At 38.8% G+C, this 19,937-nt stretch overlaps 1 protein-coding gene across 1 annotated transcript; it reads left to right on the forward strand.

The window, feature by feature from the left end:
* Positions 1 to 13,966: 13,966 nt before the first annotated feature.
* Positions 13,967 to 19,611, forward strand: HSP101 (heat shock protein 101). The gene is made up of 7 exons (XM_078583007.1): positions 13,967 to 14,916; positions 15,956 to 16,473; positions 16,544 to 16,825; positions 16,955 to 17,295; positions 17,937 to 18,216; positions 18,347 to 18,544; positions 19,250 to 19,611. The coding sequence occupies exons 1-7, from the start codon at positions 14,097 to 14,099 to the stop codon at positions 19,535 to 19,537; spliced, it is 2,727 nt and encodes a 908-aa protein (XP_078439133.1). The 5' UTR covers positions 13,967 to 14,096; the 3' UTR covers positions 19,538 to 19,611.
* Positions 19,612 to 19,937: the final 326 nt, after the last annotated feature.

Raw genomic sequence — 19,937 nt, forward strand, 5'->3', positions numbered from 1 at the left:
CGATATTTATTTCAAGAAATTATCATAGTTTATGCACATAAATCATATAAAATAGGACTGTTATTATATATTACATGTTAATTAATGTTTCCAAGTTAATTCTGATTTTTCCCTAATTTCATGTTAATTTATGAATTTCAAGTATTTTATTTCAGCTTGGAAATTTTCTGTTTAAATGAAAATGGCAGGCTTAAAATTAAGTTTAATGTGAATTAATATGGTGAAAAAATACTGAATTTTCTAGATTTTTCTGGAATTTCATTGGATTTATTTGGAATTTATTTGAGAAATAAATGATTTTTTTATGAACATAAAGTATATTAACAAGGAAAATTAGAGCTTTTAAGCAACTTCTAAAGTCAAAGGGGTTTTTCTTAAATCTTTGTTGCAATAATGCCCTTGAAAGAGCGCTTAGACATGGTTGTAAGCAATTAAAATATTTGCAAGATTTTATTGAAAATAATCAGGATTGTTTCATGGGTTTTTCATGAATAATGGAGAAGAGACAAAGCCCAAAGGACATATACATAACATTTTTTTGGGTGGTTTCATTTAATTAGGGACTCTGGTGCAAAATTCCAGGATATTCTCTCTCCGGGCGGTAAGTTCACCTCCCGTGCTATGCATACGAAGTGCACGCACTGGAAGTGACATGGCGTTATCTGATTTGGTGTGACTTATAGGTACGTGCAAACCACGATACGTTATGTCTATTTTTTTTTTTGTTTATTTTTTCTTCAGGACAGGGAATACGTGGCGCTACGAGAATGAACCTGCCATTTTAAATTCAAATGCGTCGGCCATTCGGAGATGACATGACATTACGTGTAGGAAAAATCAAATCAAATAAATGAAAACTGATCCAACGGCTTAGATTTTTCAATATTTATATATTAATAACCTTTGATCCTGAAGTCCAATTGACATATTTTTTATGATATTTCTCGTCCCAACTTCTTGCTTCTATCTGTATGGTTGGATCATTCAGATCAAGCCTAAATTGATGAATAGCAATTAAATATTAAATGGAGGGGAATGGTAATTTTTACCATGTAATATTGGTATACAAGCCGAATTCGGAGAGGGGGATGTCATTCTGGATGTGGCTCCATCACATCCAGAATTACGTGAATTACGTGACCGTGACCGCAGGTCGATGGAGAATTACGTGAATTTATTCAATGTTTAATTGCGTTCGAATTGCACTAAAGTAACCTGATGGCTTGAATATTTAATTGCGTTCGAATTTCACTAAAGTAACCTGATGCTTGAATAGGCCGTTAAGTTTGTGTCTCGTTTGGGCACATCTATTAGTAAGTGGGTTTTCCATTCGGTTCCAATTTCTTTTTTTTCTCTGTGGTGTTTTTATTTATTTTTCTCCGTGCTTTTCTTTCTCTTATTGGTAGCATACTATCTCCGTGGTGTTTTTATTTGTGCCAATTTTGTATTTTTTAAGTTTTCAGGTACGTAAGAAAACTATACTTGGTGTCTTTCCGAGTCTTTACCTGCAATCATGGATCCAAGTGGAACGATAAAACAAGGGTACAAGAAGAGCTCCACAGAGCACTTCTTGAATCAGCCATTTACTCAGTGATTGATGAATGCCGAAGCACTCTCTTTATTACCAGTAAGAGAAAACAGTGATTTTTATACGTACGTACATTTGCACGGCTGTGTCCATTTGTGCCAGCTCGTCTGGTGCACGTGCCTAATTTTTCGTACGGCTCAGTGTTGTCTATCGTCGTGGGCCGATGTTATTGGGCAAGAAGGATCCGTATCGAGCCCAATAACAAAATCTGTTGTATCAAGAATAAAGTTAAAGATGTGATCTGGTCGAATCGCACATTAAAGAGACGTTCGGCGGTGGCTGGAAATCTTGCCGGAATCCGTAACTTTATTCGATGTTTGAGGCTTTGAGCTGAATCATTATCTTTTTTCGAAATCGAATATTTCATATTTTACCATCGATTTTTTCCTGATTTGATAGGCGGAAGACACGAGGCGACGAACCGCGGATTGCCAGTGCCAAAATAACAGGATTTTGGTCGCCGGGTAAATCTACAATATTTATACCTCAAGTCTAAATCTCGAATAAGAGCGAGAGGGAGAGAGCACAAACGAGAGAGGGATGAGAGGGTGTTGGACGAGAGCTCGATAGGAGAGAAGAAGAGTACACGAAAGGGAGAGAGGGAGGTGTCGAACGAGAGCTCGTTTGGGGGAGAGAGAGAGAGAGACCGCAAGAGAGAGATAGAGAGCGAGAGCCAGAAAGAGAGCGAGGGAGAGAGAGAGAGAGACCGCAAGAGAGAGACAGAGAGCGAGAGCCAGAAAGAGAGCGAGGGAGAGAGAGAGAGAGAGAGCGAGAGAGCAAAGAAAGAGAGCGAGAGAGCAAGCGAAGGAGGGCGAGAGAGCAAGAGAAAGAGAGCGAGAGCGAGACAGAGAGAGAAAGAATGAACCTGGCGCAGATCCAACCCCTATACCAGAAAGAAAGCGAGAGAGAGAAAGAGAGAGCGAAAGAGATGAAGAAAAATAAAGAGAGAAAGAGAGCAAGAGAAGAGAGAGCGAAAGATATGAAGAAAAATAAAGAGACAAAGAGAGCAAGAGAAGAGAGAGCGAAAGAGATGAAGAAAAATAAAGAGAGAAAGAGAGCAAGAGAAGAGAGAGCGAAAGAGGGCGAAAGAGATTAAGAGAAAAAAGAAAGAAAGATAGAAAGAGAAATCGTTTTCGACATGAATAGATCACAAGGACAATGATGAGGGTTACGATGAGGATGAGCATGATAAGGATGATGATATCGATTATGACGAGGACGCAGATGGTAAGGATGATGATGAGGGTTTTGATGATGACCCTGATGATCATAAGGAAGATGATAAGGGTTATGATGAGCATATTGATCATAATAGGATGATAAGGGTTATGACGAGGATAATGATCATAATAGGATGAAAAGGGTTATGACGAGGATGATAATGATAAGATGATGGTAGTAAGACTTATGATGAGGATGAGGATGAGGATGCTAAAGGTTATGATGATTGTGGGGATCATAAGCATAATGAAAAGTGTTATGATGAGGATGATGATATTGGAATGATGAGGATTATGCATATAAGGATGATGACAAGGGTTATAATGAGGATTATGCAGATATGGATGATAATACGGGTTATAACGTGTAAAATCATCATATGCATAGTAAGGATGGTGACAATGGATATGATGAGGATGATGATGAGAAGGAACATGAATAAGGGTTTGGATCAGGATGATGATGGCAAGGAATAGGATCAGGATAATTATGATAAGGATGATGATAAAGGTTATTATGGAATGATGATACACATAATGATGAGGAATATAATGATAGGGTTGATGATAAGGGTACTAATTAGGATCATCATGATAAAGATGATGATAAGGGTTCTGATGAGGGTGATGATCATAAGGATAATGATAAAGGTTATAATGTTGATGGTGATGATAAGGATGATGAGGAGGATAATAAGGATGATCATTAGGGCTATAATGAGGACGAAGATCATTAAGTATAATGATAACTGCAATGATGAGGATGATGATATGGGATGTGATGAAGATTATGATGATATGTATGATGATAAGGGTTAGGAATAATGATAACACCCTAAATTCGGTCTTTATTTCATGCTACCAGCACAATTTTATGCATTTAAAGAGCTTAAAATGGGGTTGTTATCATGTATTTACATAAAAATACTGTTTTCAAGTGATTTCTGATTTTTCCCTAATTTTCTGTTAATTCTATGAATTTTAAGGGATTTATTTGAGCTTGAAATAATTATTTTTGAATGAAAATGGCAATTTTAATATTTAATTTTGAGATATATTAGTACGGGGATGAATCAGTGAATGTTCTAGAATTTTCTAGGATTTTTTAGGATGTTATTGGATTTTTCTGAGATTTATTTGAGGAAGAAATGCATTTTTTCTAAGAAAAAAAGATATATTTATGAGAAAAAAATGAGTATTAAGATTATTTTCGATCTTTGAAGAGCTTTTCGTAAATTTTTGTTGCAATGTTGCCCTCAAAAACAGCTCTCGGTCGTCGTTGCAGGTGTAAAGATATCATTTAAAATATTCTAGGGTTTTATTGTAATTATTTAATATTTGTTTTAATGTTTTTAGGAGAAATCAGAGGAGAGAGAATGCGCAAGGGGTATATACACAATTATTTTTGGGCGGTATCGGGCGGCAATTTTACGTTTTAAAAAGGATTTATGTGTAAAATGACAGGGCGACCTTCATTGGCGACAACGTGGCCTCATCACAGTCGTCCGATGAGAATCTGACGGGGGGTAGTGATAGCGGCCACTGGGCGGTAAGTTTACCGCCCGTGCGGCGCATGCAAAGCGCATGCATGAGCGGTGACGTGGCGAGCTGCGAGTGGATTTATGGCGCTTATTTTTCTCACATTTTCTCTTTCTTTTTTATATTCGCCACGGCGTACGTGGCACAACGAGAACGCACCCGCCTGAAGAAGTTGAAAGGTCGCCGCCAGTGAGAGGACGACACCTCAGTGAGCCGTTTAAAAGAAAAAAATTATAAATAAATGATTTAAATCCAATGGTTAATATTGGTTTAAATTCATTTATTCATCATTTTTGATCCACAAGTCTGATTGAGATGAATTTTTTATGGATTTGCTCGTCTTGATCCCCTCTTTCTATCTTGGTTGGATCATTGAGATCAAGCCTACATTGATAGATAAAAATTAATTACTAATTAGGGGTAAAATGGTAATTTTTACCATTCAACCTAAGTATAAAAGCCGAATTTCGAGAGGAGGGGGTCATTTTTTATGGTGCTCTATCACAGCTGCAAGACAGAGAGGAGCTCCAGCTTGGATCAACCTATTTGGTACTTTTTCCTTCTTTGTATTTGAACTTTTGGTGTATTTTGGATGTTGTTAGTTGAATTTCTTAATCTTTCTTCTTGATCCCTATCTGAACTTCTAAATTGCTTGGCTTGAGCGGAATGTACAAGCCCTGACTAGGATTTAGAGGAGAAATTGAGAGATTTCCTAGCTATTCCAAGTGCATATAAAATAAAACCATAAAAAAACTTATAAAAAGTGTTAACATTCTAGGATATTAAATTTCCCATTTCATTATCCAATAAAGTAGTTATTACTGAATTTTCAAACCTAAAGAACCAACCAAAACACTTCTATATTTTCTTCTTAATCTCTCTAATTGAATTCTTTGGGTTATATTGCGGATAATGATCGCGAGCAGGGTAATACATGTTATGATGAGGATTATAATGATAAGTATGGTGATAATGGGCATGACGAGGATGAGGATAAGGGTTAGGATAAGTATAATATGATAAGGTTTAGGATAAGGATGATGATGATAATAAGGATGATGATAAAGGTGATAATGAGGATAATAATCACAAGGAATATGATAAATACTAGGATCAAGATCATAAGGATCATGATGGGGGACATGATGATGATTATGAGGATAACAAATATGAGAAGGGCTACGATGAGGAAGATATAAATGTTATAATAAGGAGTATGATCACAAGGAGGATGATAAAGGTTAGGATGAATATTACAATAAAGGTTTATAATGAGGATGATGATAAGGGTTATGATGAGGCTGAGAATCATAAGGATAAGGATAATTGTTATGATATGGAATATAATAATAACGACGATCAGGATGATAACAAGGATGAGGATAAGGGATATGATGAGGGCTATAATGATAAGGATAGTGATAAGGGCTATCATGGGGATGAAGATCATAGGATAATGATAAAGGTTATGGTGAGGATGATGATAATAAGGATAAGGATCAGCGTTATGATGAGGATGATGATCGTAAAAATAATGGTGATGATGATATGGATGATATATGGGATATGATGAGGATTCTCATGATACGGGTTACGATTAGGATGATGATAAAACTTATTATGAAGATGATGATCATAAGGATGATAATAAACATTATAATGAGGATTATGATGATAGGATGATGATAGGTGCAATAATGAGGATTATGATGATAAGGATGGTGATAATGGATATATGAGGATGATGACGATAAGGATGATGATAAGGGTAAGGATGAGGGGGAGGACGATAAGAATGGTAATAAGACTTATGATGTGTATTATGATAACAAGGATCATGATAAAGGTTATGGTGAGGATGATACTAATAAGGATGAGTATAATGGTTATAATGAGGATGACAATAATAAGGATGAGGATAACGGTTATAATGATGATGATGATAAGGGTTAGGATGACCATGATGATGATACAGATTATGGTGAGAAGTATGGTGATTAGGATTATGATTATGATGATTATGATAAAGATTATGAAGGACCTGGGTATCACATATCTCTATCTTCTCTCACTTTTACTTCTGAAACTCCTCTTATTCCCAGCTCTTTATCTTCCCTTTCTTTTACCTCTCTATGACAGAGCGCTTGCAACTCTCCTTCTTCTCTTCATCTCACTGTTATCTCTTACTTTTTAAGTTATCTTGATCTCACCTCCTTCCACTTAACTATCTCCTCTATCTCTATCTATCTGTATCTCCTGTTGCTTTCACATGTGCCTATCACTCTCTCTCCCTTCTCTTTCTCTCTATTTTTTCCTTGAACTTCTTTTCTCCTTTCTTTCTCACATTCTTTTTCTTTCTCTCCTCACACAGCCCCTTTATTTGAGTGTTCTCCTCTCTCATGTTCTTTTCTCTCTCTCTCTCTCACACACACACACTCAGCCCCTTTCTTTGAGTTTTCTCCTCACTCTCATTTTCTTTTTCCTCACTCAACCGTTTCTTTGAGTTTTCTACTACACCTATTACCTCTCTTTCTATCCCCTCTTTCATCTTCTTAACCACCCACTATTATTAATTCTACCACTTTCTTCCCTCACTTTGTTTCTTTCTCTTCTCTCTGTAACTTCCAAACTTGAGTTTTCTCACAACCTGTATCCACTCTCAACCACTTCTTCTTAAACAGCCTATGGTTCATTTGCCTTGTATCTGCATGTTTATTTTTTCTTTAGAAAGGGCAATGAGCCTGTCTTTACGAAATTTTTGTTTTAGAATTATTGCAAAGTTTTTTTATCATAGAAGAGTGGTTGTCTGGTGATAAATGTTGGGTTCTTTGCCTTGGTTCTTCCATGGGAAACACAACTCTATGGATGTGGAAGTGTGTTGATCGATTTGTAATCGATCTTTAAAACAAATGTTGAGTGTACCTTATGGGGAACTCGTTCCACCCTTGACTTTGACACTCTGAGATTGTTTTGAAGCCCTTCACGCATCAGACATCTAGAAGTATCCACGAAATCATTCAGCACTTGGATCTCCATGTCTTCTTCTTCAACTCTTCTTGAAATTCTAGAAGACATTCTCCTTGGATGAGTGGAGAAGAGAATGGAGAAAGGGAGGGGCTCCCAAATCTGGCTGGCCTAGGTTCTTGAAGTTGATATCCCTTCCCTATTTATATTTTACTTAAGTTTTTCACAAATACCCTACAAAGTAAAATATATCCTCTAATGCCCTTATGACCTTGCGCGTATGACCCTCTAGGCCCATGTATCATTATAGTTAATAACTCTAGTGGCCCAAAAATAATTATTGGCCAACTTTATTAATTAACTATATCAACATCTAGATTAATTAACTAAGGATAAATTTAACCCAATTGATAGGTTAAACTTCCACCTGTGGAGTGCCAAACTACACCTTGTGCTTTGAAAGATACCATATAATGTTGAACTCTCTCATGGAACCTTTACCATCATCAATTATCATGTATGTAGAATCCATCATCCGTGCAAGACTCTTCAACAACTTAGGGTACGGTTTATCGTCAAACCCTAATCCGTCATTCGATTAGTTTGGTGCGTAATGGAGATAATTGGAAAACTCCTCCAATATCCTCACTACCCTAGCTAGGGATTTTCTGCATCGTCTTCCTTGAGTCAATCTCCTCTTATACCAAGGGAGGATGATCTCGTCTTGACCACTCAATCATCTTTGTGAGCTTCTTACTACATCCAAGCTATGACTTACTTGAATCCCATGATTAGTGGCTCATAAGTTTTAACCAAAATGTAGTCATCCATTCACAAGATGTCATTGGTGTCTTAGGTTCAGTGGATCACTTATACAATTGTGACATAAATCATTCTCATTGACGTTTAGATATAATACCATTCAGGGATTCGTACAAATCAATTCAGAGAACTCTTTCTCCAAAGAGCACCCACTATTTGTCCTCAGTGTCTCCACACTAATAGCCACATGATCAGTTATACTTATCATATAAGTAGGATCAGCTGTTGCTATTCTATCCTGATAATTCGATGTCCATCTCCACTGTCCATAGAATAGAAATATTTAGAATACATGTTGAAACACTAATGATCATTGTATCCATTGAATAGGAATATTTCACTATGTCATTGCATGTATTCATGGACTTCATTATAAACATCACACTTGGATTATAATAAACATAAATTTTTTATTCAATGAACTTAAATAAGCATGGTTGTGTGGTTGGCTTGACGGCCATATAATATCCATCAATTACGATAATGGAAATGACTAATGTGGTGTCTTCAACATCAATCAGCTCCTCTTGGGTTCCTTCCTCCCTTTCTTCCATGCCTTGTCTTTCCTCATCATCTTCCTAACATCTTAACCATGACCTTGTTGACCACACACCTTCATCTCACCCTCATAAACTTTATCTCACCTCTCATTTTCTCCCTTCTTCCTATCTTCATCCATTCTCACATGTTAGTCCATCAACCTTGTGAGTTCATTTTACACATTTCACCTCCATCTGTCTCGTGCTACACGTCAACATCATCTCTCGCCAGTTAAAATTTTAACTTCCATTATATCTTCCCACACTTTGTTCTTCTCATTCACACGTGTTTTGGGAACAGTAGATCAATGTCAATCCAGGCCATTCAACATATGAACAACCAAGCTATTGGTTCCTGTCTCCAAGATACCTTGTGACGCCTTAAGTTTCAGATAATTGTTGGTGCATGATAGTTGTTGACTTTCTCTAAGTGGGTATTGACCTGATGAATCCATGTGTTAAAATTTGCCAGAGTATTTCAAATCTCCTACTTCCATTAAGTTTGGCATATCACAGTTATTCCCTTATTGTCTTTATTAAATCCCTATTCTACTGATTTAGTCCCATTTCTATAGGATTAAACCCATTCTGATCACTCTCACGGAATACTTTATAAATATTATTTTTGTGTTCATTTAAAAATTTCCCTAAGTCAGCAATTGTGTCCCACAACACTCACCCTTTATATTATCTTGCTCATACCTCTTTCTCTCAGCTCTCTATATCATCTCTAGAAGATTCCTATCTACTATCGCTCTCACCTCTGTCTAATACGCTTTAACATATCTCGCTCTCACTTCTTTATCTCATGTCTCTCAGCTCTCTATCTTCTCTTACGTGCACCTCTCTATCAAAGTGTGGGGAAATATTTAATTATTTAAATCTTAATTAACCCTCATAATTATCCATCACGTTCTAGATCTCCATCTCTATAAATTTCTTATACTCTTCTTAATTTAAATTTGACTTTCTTACTTCTCTGAAACTTAACTCTACTTTATTAAACCCTTATTAAATCTATCTTACTTCAATAATCTATAAACATTTAAAGTTACACTCTCTCCGTCATTCTTTCTCATTTCCCTCATTCTCCATCTCTTTCTCTCTGTCAATCACTCACATACTCTCTCTCTAGAATCTACTTCATAAAGAGACTGTCAATTGTTCTACCCTTATAGTTACCTCCCAAAAGAAAAGACTAAGAAAATGTGTGGTCTTCATCTTTATTTGATAACAGAATCCCAGATGACTAGCAAAACGTGTGGATTGTAAATACTTTAAAAGTGTTTCATTATCAACAAGGAAAAGATAGAGAACTTATTATATTTAATATATAGTTAAAATTCAATGTGATTAGGGTATCTCTAGTTCTTTGTTCAGTTTCCCGTGGATTTCTTTACTATGTGAAAATCAATCATATTTCATTTTTATTCATGCATGCTATTCTTTTCAAAATTCTTATGAATATATCCATGTTGGTACCTTGACATGTCCTTCAAGGACAAGAAGTCCAGTCATCTTGACTCATGGTGTTAGTCTCATAAGGGTCTTTCAGAAACTTGGGCATCCCTTTAGATGTCATGATGACTAAGAAAAAATTATAAATAATAAAAATTCAGGCACAGAAATTTAAAAAGGTAAATTAAAAAGGAAACAATCTTAATTTTCCCAGGTTTGAATCATTTAAATATCTAAATATGAATAAAAAACTTTATTACCCTCTCAACCTTTTTACAGAACATTAAATACATATATAAAGAGATTAAGATAGATAAAAACAGATGAAGCCTTTTCATAATCTTTAAAGCTACAGCCCACATGTTGCTCGTGCTCACTACAGAACCAAACTTTAGGGTTAAACATATGATATAAGGCTTCCAGATTATGCAAAAATATTTGTAATATTCCTTACAAGCATAGAGAAATTTACGGTTGAATCCACGTAAAGTATTGAATAAATGAATTTCATATTTGATTTCTATTTTTAGTATATTTATATAGATTTTAGGAAACAAATCTAACCTTATGGAAGAAAAATAGTCAAAACCATCTATTATTACATAAGGGTCAGAGGATATTAATCCTATTGAACCACTTTCTTCAGATTTTATATAAAATTTTGGAATTTTTTGATATGACTTTGCAGTATAAAATTACTAATTACTTCTAAGTTTAAAATATCTTAGCTTGCACTTTGATAGACAAAGATGGAGATGAGTGAAGGAGAGCAGATGAAAGAGATGCCATCCTTTTTTTGAAAGAGATGATGGTGGATACAATCCGACAAAAATAGGACGGAGGGCTTGTGATGATGATTTTAGTGTCACTGATGCAAAAATATGGAGGGGAACACCACTCTGATAACCATAGTTAGGAAGAAAATAAAAGATTATACTTTTAGATCTACTTATAGATCTAAGATTCTGGATGATTAGACAATTCTACTTATAGATCTAAGATGCTGAAGATTAGAACAGGGAAATTTGGAACTACCCTCATTAGATATCATTGTTTGAATTTGAAGCGACCTGAGCCATCTGATTTTTCTCTCCTTAAAAATTTATGGCAAACTGCTATCATGGGAAGAATTTCTAGGACCAGAGAAATGAAATAACTCATGCAAAATATTTAAATAAATTTAAAATTATTTTTTATGAATTGTAAAACAGTTTTTTTATGAATTGAATTTCAGAAACTTCCATTAAAATAATATAAAATCCCAAAAAATCAGAACATATTTAAAATATATTAAACCCCTTATAATATTTAAATAAATTCAAATCAATATTTTCTGACATGTGAAATCATTTCAACTTTTAGTAAAAAATGTATGTAGAATGGCATAAAATAAAGACAAGTTATAAATTCATAATAAAAGAAAAATAAAAGTGAAATAAATAATAACATGAAAGTAATTTCCTCATAGAGCATATATCTATGTATATGAAGAACAAATCATGTAAGGAAAGGGATTCTTATTTGTACAAATGGTACTTTGAACTTGGAACGTGCTTAAAGACATTGATGTAATTTTTTTGTTATAATCTAATGTTCTTAATTTATGCTATGGGCCTAGCCCTACCTTCTGTCATTGACCTCCAAGTTATCTTAAGCTATTCAAAAAGACCTCAACTGCAAAAGTGACAGATGTTCAATATTCTTGCTCAATCGTTGAAGCTGGCAAGAATAAGATCGAGCATTATTCTTAGCTATGGATTTGACCGCATCGCCTTTGGTATCAAAGCCAGGGTGGGTTCCTCACCCATCATTATTGAGACATTTTTCTGAAGGAGATGAAGTATAGAGGAGATCCAACAATGTTAAGACAAAAGAAGCGCTCAAGGGCGCAATGCTTGAAGCAAGAGCTAGGTGGGATTCACAATGAACTATTGGGAGTCATGGCTTGAGTGGATAAACTAGAAAAAGAAATGATTTCCAGGATGTCACTGTTGGAGACCAGACTCAAGCAGTTGGAAAAAACAAATCACTCCATGCACGGCGGCATCAAGAAGCTCACCAGGATGGTGATATCTCTATAGATGCAGTTTGCGACTCAATGGAGAGCAGAGCTGTCCAAGTTTTAATCTAGCGGGGGAGAAGACTTGCTGGCTGTCCCAACCCCAAAACCGTACACCATTAACCATAGGGAGGGGTGGGATTTTTACTTCCTTTACGATTTGCAAAGACATTTCGATTTGAGAGAGACCTCAGAGGAGAGGAAGGTCTTCACTACCACTTTCTACCTCACAAGGGATACAAAAAAATGGCGGGGCCCATGTTTGATCGATGCGGCTTGGCTCGTTACATTCGAGGAGTTTATACAGGAACGAAAAAATACTTTCATGCCATAAAACACTTCTTGGATGGTGCAGGATGTGCTTGACAACCTCAACATGATAGGTGCTCTTATTCGCCGTGGAATCGGAAAAACAGTTTCTTCCGATTCCACTAGATTTTTTATCTTTTGCGCGCTGTACGCAGGGTGTGCGACGCAACGCAACCGGCCACATGGCAAAGTGGAGGTCCATGTGTCGTGCGCACGGCGGATCGTGCGTATTATTTAGATCTCTCTTCTGACTGGTCCATGTCGTGCAGTGTGTGCTGCGAGCCATGCTGCACGTGGTGCACGACACGCACGACCGGGTGTGCATGCATGCCACGCACCGAATCCCAATCGCATCTTCTGATTCGTCGGCGCTCTCCTCGGTGTGTTTCCCTGCGCACTTAACACCCTTTTAATGATTAAACTGGCCCAATAAGGGCCAGTTTCAATAAAAATGTTTTTATTAACAACAATTAAAATAAATTCTAAAAAATGTACGATAGATAGATAGATAGAAAGATAGATAGATAGATAGATAGAGATATATAGATAGATAGAGATATAAGTTATATAGATAGATAGAGAGACACTGAGATAGAGAGAGATACTGCTATATAGTGAGATAAATAGGTAGAGACGGTAAGATAGATATAGATATAGACAGAGATATGGATAGGTAGATAGATAAAGAGATAGAGAGATAGACATGTAGATAGATAGTGAGATAGGTAGATAGATATATAGAGTTATAGTGAGTAGATAGGTAGATAGATAGTGAGGTAGATAGATGGATAGAGATATAGTGAGATAGATAGATGGATAGAGATATTGTGAGATAGATAGGTAGATAGAGAGAGAGAGAGAGATAGCTAGACAGATAGAGGGATTGTGAGATAGATAGATAGCTAGTGAGAGACAGAGAGAGATTGAGATAGAGAGAGATAGAGAGAGACAGAGAGAGAGAGAGTGAGAAGGAGAGAGACAGACAGAGAGAGTGAAATGGTGGTAGAGAGACAGAGAGTGTGAAACGGAGAGAGAGAGACAGAGTAGGAGACAGAGAGAGAGCGAGACGGAGAGAGACGGAGACAGAGAGCGAGTGAGACAGAGACGAAGACATAGTCAGAGTGAGACGGAGAGAGTCTCTCCGAGAGACAGAGAGAGAGAGTATTATTAATTGAAAAAATTAATAAAAAAATATATCCGCCCAATGCCACTAAGGACGGGGAATCCGATCAAATCGGATCGAATCGGATCCTATTTAAATACATCCGACGATCGATCGGCAGATTCGATCGACCTTCTGATCCCAACGGATACTCTCCAGGCGGGAAACGGCTACTCACACGTGGCTCCATCTTAGCAGCCTAGAAATAATCGAACGACCCAGACCGTTCCACGACTCTCGAGACTGTTCTAGAACACCCACGAACCGTCTTCTTGAATCCTATATAAACAACCGTTGGTTCGTTCTTCCCCGAAATCAGATTCAAACTCGATTCAAATCCCAAGTTTCTCTTCTGCAATTCGCGAGATCAGATCACGAACCCCGACATCTCGATTCAAATCCCAAGTTTCTCTTCTGCAATTCGCGAGATCAGATCATGAACCCCGACAAATTCACGCACAAGACGAACGAAGCCCTCGCCGGAGCGCACGAGCTCGCCGTCAACTCCGGCCACGCCCAGCTAACGCCAGTCCATCTCGCCGCCGCGCTCGTCGGCGACGCCGGCGGCGTTCTCCGCCAAGCCGTCGCCAACGCCGCCGGCGGAGAAGACTCCTTCGCCGCTTCCTTCGAGCGGGTAATCAACCAAACCCTAAAGAAAATCCCCTCTCAACACCCCCCTCCCGACGAGGTTCCCCCCTCCAATTCCCTCATCAAATGCATCCGACGGGCGCAATCGTCCCAGAAATCCCGCGGCGACACGCATCTGGCCGTCGATCAGCTGATCCTCGGCCTCCTCGAGGATACCCAGATCGGGGATTGCCTCAAGGAAGCCGGGGTTAGCTCGGCCAGAGTCAAGGCCGAGGTGGAGAGGACTCGCGGCAAAGAGGGGAAGAAGGTGGAGAGCGCTTCCGGGGATAGCAACTTCCAAGCCTTGAAGACGTACGGTCGAGATCTCGTTGATCAGGCCGGGAAGCTCGATCCGGTGATCGGGAGGGATGAGGAGATCAGGCGCGTGGTCAGGATTCTCTCCAGGAGAACGAAGAACAATCCAGTTTTGATCGGAGAGCCTGGCGTTGGGAAGACGGCCGTCGTCGAAGGGCTTGCTCAGAGAATAATGAAAGGCGACGTGCCCAGTAATCTTGAAGATGTGAAGTTGGTGGCGCTTGACATGGGCGCGTTGGTAGCGGGAGCAAAGTACAGAGGAGAGTTCGAGGAGAGGCTCAAAGCTGTGCTCAAAGAGGTGGAAGAAGCTCAAGGTAATGTTAGAATTCAAGCGTTTTTTATCTTTGTTTTAAATGCTATAACTAATAATGCTATGGCTCAAGGTAATGTTAGAATTTAAGCATTTATTATCTTTGTTCTAAATGCTATAGCTAATAATGCTATAGCTCAAGGTAATGTTAGAATTTAAGCGTTTATTATCTTTGTTCTAAATGCTATAGCTAATAATGCTATAGCTCAAGGTAATGTTAGAATTTAAGTGTTTATTATCTTTGTTATGAATGCTATAGCTGATAGGAATGGCGCTTCTTCTATTATTAATATTTCGGTAGGATGTTGATCTTCTGTACTCCCCACAATATCCGCATTCTGGGTCATACAAAACCCAGAAAACTATAGCTGATAGGGAAAGCGCTGCTTCTATTATTGACACTTACATTGGATGTTAAGATTTGATCAAAGCTATTGCTGATAGGGAAAGCGATGCTTCGATTAGTAACATTTAGATTGGATGTTAAGATTTGATCAAAGCTATAGCTGATGGGAAGGGCGCTAGTTCTATACTTGAGATTAAGGAAGGGCGGCTCTTTTATGCTTAACATTTACTTCAGATGTTAAGATTTGAGCGCGTACCACTGTGCTAGAAGCTATAGCTACAAGGATGGGTACTAGTTCCATTCTTCACATTTGGGCAGAATGTTGAAATTTGGAAGCTTACTACTGTGTTAAAAGCTATAGCTAATCGGAAGGGTGGCTGTTTTATGGTTAACATATATGCCGGATGTTAAGCTCTAAGTGATAGGAAGAGCGCAAGTTCTATCCTTGACATTTATACCAGACCTTAAGCTTTGAGCTCTTACCACTGTTGTCAAAGCTATAGCTGGTAGGAAGATTGCTAGTTCTATTCTTGACATTTAGGAAGGGCAGCTCTTCGATGATTAACATTTATACAAGACCTTAAGATTTGAGAGTTTACCAGCTATTGGTGCAAATGAGATTAAGGAAAGGCACTAGTTCAATTATTTACATTTAGCGATAGCTGGTATTAAAGAGACTTAATTTGTTCTTTAACAGGTAAGGTCATCCTGTTCATCGATGAGATCCACCTCGTGCTTGGGGCAGGCCGTACGGAGGGCGCCATGGATGCAGCAAACCTGTTCAAGCCAATGCTGGCTCGTGGGCAGCTCCGCTGTATTGGCGCCACCACATTGGAGGAGTATAGAAAATATGTGGAGAAAGATGCAGCCTTTGAACGAAGGTTTCAGCAAGTCTATGTGGCAGAGCCCAGCGTGGCAGATACTATCAGTATTCTCAGAGGGATCAAGGAGAAGTATGAAGGGCACCATGGTGTGAGGATTCAAGACAGAGCACTTGTTATGGCAGCTCAGCTCTCCAATAGATATATAACAGGGAGGCATTTGCCTGATAAGGCAATTGATCTGGTGGACGAGGCCTGCGCTAATGTAAGGGTGCAGCTTGATAGCCAGCCTGAGGAGATTGACAATTTCGAGAGGAGGAGGATACAGCTTGAAGTGGAGCTTCATGCTCTTGAAAAGGAGAAGGATAAAGCCAGTAAAGCCCGTCTTCTTGAGGTAAGTTTGTATCTTTACTCTCTCTAATTTTGATGATAATCAGTCTAATTCATTCTTCCCCAATGTATAGGTTCGGAAGGAGCTTGATGATCTCAGGGATAAGCTGCAGCCATTGGTCATGAAGTACAGGAAAGAGAAGGAGAGGATTGATGAGATTAGACGGCTGAAGCAACGCCGTGAGGAGCTGATGTTCAGTTTGCAGGAAGCCGAGCGTAGGATGGATCTGGCCCGTGTTGCTGATCTCAAGTATGGCGCCATCCAAGACCTTGACGTCGCCATTGCCAACCTCGAAGGATCTACCAATGAAAATCTTATGTTGACGGAGACTGTAGGGCCTGACCAAATCGCAGAGGTAAACTATATAATGAAGTTTTTTATTGATTTTCAGCAAGTGGAATTTGTCATCATGATGTTGATGCATGCCAAACAAGAATTACTTCATCTGTTTAGGGAAATTCCTTAAATGGTGGAATTGGTGCAGGTTGTGGCAAGGTGGACTGGGATTCCAGTGACGAGGCTTGGACAGAATGAGAAGGAACGTCTGATTGGGCTGGCAGAGAGGCTGCACCAGAGGGTTGTGGGTCAAGACCAGGCGGTCACGGCAGTGGCTGAAGCGGTGTTGAGGTCCCGAGCTGGGCTCGGTCGGCCGGAGCAACCCACCGGGTCATTCCTCTTTTTGGGTCCAACTGGAGTGGGAAAGACAGAGCTTGCGAAAGCCCTCGCGGAGCAGATCTTTGACAATGAGAATCTCCTAGTCCGCATTGACATGTCCGAGTACATGGAGCAACACTCCGTGGCTCGTCTGATAGGTGCTCCTCCAGGGTATGTTGAATATCCTCCTCTTTACCAACATGATATTGATGGTGCATAAGGTTCCTCATCCTGGTCATTTTCTTATGTTTCATTGTCATTATTGTCATTTATTTTCTTTTGATCCTTTTCCTCTTCTTTTTTCTTTCAGTTCATCATTATCGTCATCATCATGATTATTATCCTTTTCTGCGTTGACATCATTTTTTATTTTTATTATTCAGCTTCATCCTCGCTATCATCAGCCTCATGTTCCACATCATCGTCATCTTAAATTCTTCTAGAATATCATGTTAATCATTTTCTTCTTTAATCTTTTTCTTCATCCTCACCATGTTGGTGATCATCATCATTTTCTTCTTCATCATGATCTTCTTCTTGTCCTTCTTCACTACCAACCCCACTGCCTCTACCATTATCTTAGTCATTGCCATTTTCTTCTTTTTCTTCTTCTTCTCTATGTTCTTCAGTATCACCTTTTTCATCTTTATCATCATCATTGCTTCTAATTTATCATCACATTCTTCATCTTCTTCTATTTGCCAATTATCATCATCAATTTTTGGAAGAAATCATCATCGTTAATAATTGTCTTCTTTACTGAAGCTTCTTCCTGATTCTTACGGCCTGGCTGTGACTGGTGGTTCTTACAGGTATGTGGGACATGAAGAAGGTGGGCAGCTGACAGAGGCGGTGAGACGGAGACCATACAGTGTCATCCTCTTTGACGAGGTGGAGAAGGCACACGTGTCTGTGTTCAACACGCTGCTTCAAGTCCTCGACGATGGCCGCCTCACTGATGGCCAGGGCAGAACTGTTAACTTCACCAACACTGTTATCATTCTCACATCCAACCTTGGCGCTGATCACCTTCTCTCCGCCCTATCTGGCTCATGTTCCATGGAAGCTGCTCGCAACCGTGTCCTCAATGAGGTAATCAACATTACAGGAATAAACATGAGGGTTTGGGGTCAAGGGTTCGAGGTTTAGATTTTAGGGTTCAGGGTTCAGGGTTTTCATTTAGTAATTCTAATATTTTGATTTATCTCTGCATGATGGGCAGGTACGGAAGTACTTCAGGCCTGAGCTGCTGAACAGGTTGGACGAGATCGTGGTGTTTGATCCGTTATCCCACGAGCAGCTGAAGAAGGTGGCACGTCTTCAGATGAAGGATGTGGCTGTCCGCCTTGCGGAGCGTGGCGTTGCCCTCGCTGTCTCTGATGCTGCCCTTGACCTCGTCCTCCGAGAGGCCTATGATCCTGTAAGCCATTCCCATCCCTTCTCATCATCATCAATTATCATCATCATGATAATCATAATTTTATCTTCTTTTAATTCTTCGATTTTCATATATTAGTTCTGAATTGTTACCATCATCATTGCCATCAACAAGAACATCATTATTAATCCTATACTACTACGCATATGTTGTTACCCTTATCATCATCAGCATCATCATCGTCATCTTCTTCTTCTATTTACTCTTCATCATAGTTCTTTCATTTCTATCTTATCAACAACACTGTCACCATCACCATCCTTTTCTTTGGTTTTTCATCATTCTACTCTTCACACTTGAATCTTTCTTTTGTGCAATCATCATCACAGTCATCACTCTTACTGTCTATTCGAGTTCATCATCATCATTATCATCATCTTCATCTGCTTAATACTTTGCTTCTATTTCATCATTGCAATCAAAATTCACCTTACTGCTAATTCTCATACATCATCATCATCATTATCATCATCATTTGGCATCATCATCAAACTCATCTGACATTATCATCATATGGAATGATAATTTGTGTCATCGTCATCATCGTCATTTAGTGTCACCCTTTCGCTTAATCATCATTTGGCGTCACCTTTAGACATAATCATCATTTAATGTCATCATCAGTTTGTATCATCATTTGATGTCATCATCATCATCTGATCCTGGATGTGGGTGGGTCTGTGGCAGGTGTATGGGGCGAGACCGATAAGAAGGTGGCTAGAGAAGAAAGTGGTGACAGAGCTGTCCAGGATGCTCATCAGGGAGGAGATTGATGAAAACTCAACTGTCTTCATCAATGCTGAGCCTGGCAAGGACGTTCTCTCCTACACTGTCCACAAGAACGGCGGCTTGGTGGACCCGGCTACCGGCCACGTAGCCGAAATCCTCATCCAGGTACCTGACTCCGCCACGCAGGCCCCGAAGAAGATGAAACTTGACCCTGATGTCCAGGATGATGAGGACATGGACCTCTGAACTTCTCCCTCACTCTCTCCCTGTAAAGCATCAATTTAGTACATTCTAAAAAGTTCAGAAAAACTTCAAATCTCTGAAGACCATTTACATGCTAAAGATGGTAAATATATATATATATACATATATATTATTTGTGAAGAGATATAGAAAGAAAGAAAAAGGAAAAAAAAATAGTCTGGGGGATTTGTTCAGAATTGAAAAGTTAATAAACCAGTCATCTGTTTAGTTAGTGAAATTGTTCAGAACATGACAGTAAGCTCAGCAAAGAGAAGACTTGGTAAAAAGCTGGTGGGGTTGTTTACTTATTCAAGCCCTCTTATTCCTTTTTGATTAAGTCATATGGTCTTGCATTTGTGTGGCTACCTGTGTGGGAAGGGTACCGAGTACATGGAGTCCAAGG

Source organism: Wolffia australiana, chromosome 11 (genome assembly GCF_029677425.1).
Source record: "Wolffia australiana isolate 7733 chromosome 11, ASM2967742v1".
In the NCBI taxonomy this organism is placed as follows: domain Eukaryota; kingdom Viridiplantae; phylum Streptophyta; class Magnoliopsida; order Alismatales; family Araceae; genus Wolffia; species Wolffia australiana.